At 41.7% G+C, this 6,000-nt stretch overlaps 1 protein-coding gene across 1 annotated transcript in view; it reads right to left on the bottom strand.

Moving 5' to 3' along the window:
- Nucleotides 1-1,428: 1,428 nt before the first annotated feature.
- The window catches only part of LOC124623078 (small conductance calcium-activated potassium channel protein), a 234,423-nt gene continuing 229,851 nt past the window's right edge, over nucleotides 1,429-6,000 (bottom strand). The window contains exon 8 of the mRNA XM_047148870.1: nucleotides 1,429-2,003. Coding sequence (XP_047004826.1) covers nucleotides 1,617-2,003 — 387 coding nt within the window. The 3' untranslated portion in view covers nucleotides 1,429-1,616. The remainder of the gene's footprint in view (nucleotides 2,004-6,000) is intronic.

Raw genomic sequence — 6,000 nt, 5'->3', positions numbered from 1 at the left:
GTGGTATAAATTGGAAACAGTGATGTTGCAAAGAGGACTTTCAGTCTCTAGATTACATGATAACTTCAGAAATCAGGAAAGAGCAATACAGTAAAGTCAGAGACAGAACAATAAACTATAAGTTTCAGCCAATTAATAACAATGTATAATGAGAAACTAGCAGCAATTATACTAAAATATAAACTTCAACTTACTTGATGAATCATTACAAATGGCAGAAATAAAATTAACCAGCTGAGGTGTGAAAGGTGTGGCAAGAGGAAGTCACATACCAAGAGCAATGAATGTAATTAGTATCTACTGTAGGGCTAAGTATTACCCACAAGAATTACTATTTACTACATAATCGCCATTTGTTCAAGTCCGTTTATAGTATTCAGTTGGAAGAATTATTGGCAATTACTACTCTGGGGACAGTGTCTTACAAGCATATCATTTGAATGATGATACCTCAGCCTGGAACTTCCAACAGATATAACAGCATTCTTCTTTAACAATCTTATGATCTCTGGGTCAAAAAATAATTGAAGAAGAAGAATAACAACAAAATTGATCAAAGTAGGCCTAGGTGGTACACATTTTCACCAGAATATAAGATGTTTTGCTGAAGTCTTTCCTTGCTTACTAATTCTATAGTATGAAAGGAAGAGAGAGACCAGCACTTCATGTCTCTGGAGTAAGTATTGATATTTAAGGAATAACTATATAAACACAAATTCAGTTCTAGGCTAGAAATTTGTAATGGTAGTAAAGATAATAAAACGTGGAAATTAAAGGGAAAAATATATGGATATCTTGCAGCATAATGCAACAGGTATAAAATAACATGCTGCAGAGAAACAGGAAAAATGAGTACCAGGGTACAGGATTACTATGAACAAAAAACATAACTTGAAAAACATTGGAAAAAATAAAATTCTAGCCCACTTGATGTCAAATCTATAACATGAGATAAAGTGTTGGTGCTTTCATGTGGACAAAACAGAAAGCCTTACTGTTGTAAAACTCATTAATTATTACAGGATAGGCAAAAAGAGAGAATTTCTTGTGTCTAGTGTGTGGTGCAGAAACCATGGAAGAGTAGTACCGAGTTGTTACTTAAGCTATTTCTTGTAGACTGTTACATATAAAATAATGAGTAATTTTTCTTACATTTATAGTGTTAATTTACATTTCAGCATGTACATACAAAATGTATATTTACCTTATTTTAACTTGAAATTCCTTTATAACAGCACTTTTGTACTCATTTTGGCTTCTTTGTATGATACTCAGTCCCACACTGTTATACGAATATAATGGATAGTCACAAATTAATCTGCACAAATGGTAGTTCAATATCTCACAAGTAATTATCATTTGCTGTAACTTAAAACATATATACATTTTGTATTAATGACACTTGACAAGTTCTGCAAGTTTGCAGCGATAAGGATAAGGGCCAGTTGTTAATGTGACACTACGTTTGAAAAATTAACACAGAGAGTAGCTTGTAAGTTCACCATTGCTGAGTATTTGCTTCATTAGGAGCAGACTGTATATCACAAATAAATTTCATTTGCAATCTCAGGAGAACCAAATAGGAAGAAAACAGGCACACGAGAGTTGTCATCCTCTCAGCTGGTCGAAGGGGCACTCGGTGCAGGCGGCGTGGGCACGAGGTGTGGTGTGCGGCTGCTGATGGGAGGTACGATAGGGCTCGGGGGCCACGGGTTGGGCACACTGCGCGAGTGTGGTAGTGACAGCGGTGCCGGTCCCAGTAGGAGGGGGGTGGCCGGGGCAGCCGCGGGCTGCGCCGAGAGTGCGGACTCGGGGTGGAGGAAGTTGCGTCGTTGTTCCTGCCGTTCAGAGTGCTGTGTGAGGCACCGGGCTAGAGTCTCGGGCAGCGATTCCAACTGTTCCTGGATAGCTGTCAGTTTGTCCTCCAAATTGGACAAACGCTCCTCCAGTGCATCTTGCCTTCCACTCATATCTGATACAATCTCGTAGACAGTGTTTTGTGTCTGTAACACAATATATGACAAACCATGTACAAACCTTAAGCACAAATAACGTGTTTAAAATACTGTTACAATTAAAAATCTCTTACTCATAAGGAGGGGCAGGTTAAGATCACTGTAATTTAATTAGATTGCAGAATCTTTCAGTGACTGAAAGGCACACTGATACTAATTATAAGCAAAGTTTTTGTATAAATATGTATGTTATTCTACCAGAAATGAGATAAAAACGGGAGTTCCACGTCAATTGCCTTACTGCCTTACATTTTCTCTTCTAATTTCCAAACTCTACAGGTGCATATGAAGGGATGTTTTGTTCCCACAGCTTGCAATATACTAGCAATACACACACACACACATACACACACACACACACACACACACACACACACACACACATATAAATATATATATATATATATATATATATATACACTCGCACACACACACATATCCATCCACACATATACAGACACAAGCAGACATATTTAAAGACCTGTCTGCTTATATATATGCACATATACAGACACAAGCAGACATATTTAAAGACCTGTCTGCTTGTGTCTGTATGTGTGTGGATGGATATGTGTGTATGTGCGCGAGTGTATACCCGTCCTTTTTTCCCCCTAAGGTAAGTCTTTCCGCTCCAGGGATTGGAATGACTCCTTACCCTCTCCCTTAAAACCCACATCCTTTCGTCTTTCCCTCTCCTTCCCTCTTTCCTGATGAGGCAACAGTTTGTTGCGAAAGCTTGAATTTTGTGTGTATGTTTGTGTTTGTTCGTGTGTCTTTCGACCTGCCAGCGCTTTCGTTTGGTAAGTCACATCATCTTTGTTTTTTGATATATATATTTAAAAACAAAGATGATGTGACTTACCATACGAAAGCGCTGGCAAGTCGATAGAAACACAAACAGACACATACGTACACACAAAATTCCAGATTTCACAACAAACTGTTGCCTCATCAGGAAAGAGGGAAGGAGAGGGAAAGACGAAAGGATGTGGGTTTTAAGGGAGAGGGTAAGGAGTCATTCCAATCCCGGGAGCGGAAAGACTTACCTTAGGGGGAAAAAAGGATGGGTATACACTCGCGCACACACACACACACACACACACACACACACACACACACACACACACACACACACATATATCCATCCACACATATACAGACACAAGCAGACATATTTAATATGTCTGCTTGTGTCTGTATATGTGTGGATGGATATTTGTGTGTGTGCGAGTGTATACCCGTCCTTTTTTCCCCCGAAGGTAAGTCTTTCCGCTCCCGGGATTGGAATGACTCCTTACCCTCTCCCTTAAAACCCACTTCCTTTCGTCTTTCCCTCTCCTTCCCTCTTTCCTGATGAGGCAACAGTTTGTTGCGAAAGCTTGAATTTTGTGTGTATGTATGTGTCTGTTTGTGTTTCTATCGACCTGCCAGCGCTTTCGTATGGTAAGTCACATCATCTTTGTTTTTAAATATATTTTTCCCGCGTGGAATGTTTCCCTGTGTGTGTGTGTGTTTGGAACTTATATGTGCTCGACAGGAGGTTATCAGCAACCTTACACTCATTCAAACAAACAATGTAAAATAGTAAAAGTAGCTATATATGAGATCAAAACACAAGTAAAATGACAAAGGAGGTAAAAGAAAGGCACTGGAAAATGTAACAGGCTGACCACAGAAGAGACATACGTGAGCCAGTTACCCTGTTAACACACTAAAACCATCTTCCTACATGCTTGGGAAAAATATTGGACAATTCACAAAATTTTAAAACTCTAAACACATTCGTTTGAACATTACTTAAAATAGAGGGCAGATCCATCACAAAATCTGCTGCAACCCACTGGTAAGAAAATAAAATCCAGTTCAATAAAATGTGGCACACTGTAATCTGTACGCCACAAGCACCACACATTGAAGAGTCCTCTCACCGGAACAAGAAGCCACGTGTCATAGGGTTGTGGCCTATTCAGAGAAGTAAGGAGGGCCTCATCCCATTGACATGGCTGGAAGGAGGTACACTGCGGCCACATTGTGGGATTCACTAGACAAAGTTTGCGTCTGTCACTTCCAGCCACTCATCCTCCCACTGACACCAGACTTCGGATCTCAACAGCAAGACTATAGCAAGCAGGGCAGTGGCACACTGGAATAAATGAGGATTATGACATGCCTCCTTGGCTGCTAGATCCGCCCTTTCGTTCCGCACAATACACATGTTTTCTGGAACTCAACAGAAAGATACCTTCTTTCCCAGCCATTATTATTGGAGGAGGACATTCGGGATGTTCTGGACTACTTTGTCTGCTGGGTACAAACACTGTATAGAGTGCAGGACACTCAGAGAACTGGAATGGACTAGAAATTTAGCATTGGAACAACATTTCATTTGCTCCAGTGCCCGCAAGATCACATATAATTCTGCATCGAAGACAGTAAAGTCTTCAGGTAATTGGACATTGAGGACACAATCCAGTAAAACAATAAAGCAAGCAACTGTGGCACCCTGTTTGGACCCATCCATAGAGACAGCTATATAGTAGTTGTGCTCAGACAAAATGTCAGGAAAATCACATTAAAAACAGGAGGAAAATCACTCTAGGCCTCCACAGTAACTAGGGAAGCAGATGGTTAAAACTCTGAATTTGAGGTTGTGCTTCTCCACACCAAGTGACTCCAGCACCAGTGCACACAGATCCCAAATGGCATTGTGGCTTGTGGACAAATGGTTCAAATGGCTCTGAGCACTATGGGACTTAACTGCTGTGGTCATCAGTCCCCTAGAACTTAGAACTACTTAAACCTAACTAACCTAAGGACATCACACACTTCCACGCCCGAGGCAGGATTCGAACCTGCGATCATAGCGGTCGCGCGGTTCCAGACTGTAGCGCCTAGAACCGCTTGGCCACTCCGGCCGGCACTTGTGGACAGTTGAGGCATTTCAGAGGTGGATGAGTAACAGTACGATATGTGGGCGAATTCGGAGCTGCAAGGAACTTGCACGCCTGACACAAAATGAGGAGCTGCCAGATGGTGAGTGGTGGTTCCCCAGCCTCAGCACAGAGACTAGCCATGGGATTGTTTCTATAGGCAGCTGAATCCCCTGATGGTGGAGTGTCAATGATCTTCAAATAAGAAGCTGATCCATACACTGTGCACCCATAGTCGAGCCAAAAATGCATGAAAGTCCTATTAAACTTGAGCAGACACACCCCGTCTGCTCCCTAAGACCTGTGGCTAAAGCATTTTATGATGTTCAGTACTTTGAGAGTTCTGACTTTCAGGTCTCTCAGACGAGGCAACTGCAACAATTTGGAGAAAAAATGAGGCCCAGAAACTCTACTGTGACTCTAAAATGTAGGATGGTGTCCCACATATCCAAGTCAGGTAGATGAAAAATATGACAAGATCGATTAAAATGTGTGCGCATGCCCCCCCCCCCCCCCCCCCCACACACACACACTTACCTGTAGAAAACTGAAAAACCATCTTTGCAGCCCTCTCCTCTAACCTTACAACACTGCCCTGAGGGACACCATTCTCCCACTCCAAACTACATGACAGCATGTCACCAACTCAGACCCTAAAATAACTGCTGAGACAGGAAAGACCTTATGAAGATGGGGAGGCAGCCAAGAAAGCCCCACTGATAGAGTTGTGTGAGGATACTATGTCTCAAAGTAATCGTAGCCTTAACAATATCGAAGAATATGCTGACACAGTCCTGCCTGCTGAATAGCTGCCTCTAGCAGGGTTAGATTGTTGACAGTGGTCTGAAATCTCCAGAATCCACACTGAGAGCAGCTAACGAGTTGCCTGGTTTCTAACAACCAGACCACATAACACTTAACAATTCACTCTAGAGTCTTCCCTATACAGCTCGATAAGGTGATACTCATTTAGCTACTGCGATTCTGTCAGCCATAGAAAATTAGAAGATTCAAGGAGGTTTCCTTCTATGTTGGTGGAAAATGTCAAAGCACAC

Source organism: Schistocerca americana, chromosome 7 (genome assembly GCF_021461395.2).
Source record: "Schistocerca americana isolate TAMUIC-IGC-003095 chromosome 7, iqSchAmer2.1, whole genome shotgun sequence".
NCBI lineage: Eukaryota > Metazoa > Arthropoda > Insecta > Orthoptera > Acrididae > Schistocerca > Schistocerca americana.
The sequence above is the reverse complement of the archived record's forward strand: the minus strand, read 5'-3'. Positions and strand labels throughout refer to the sequence as shown.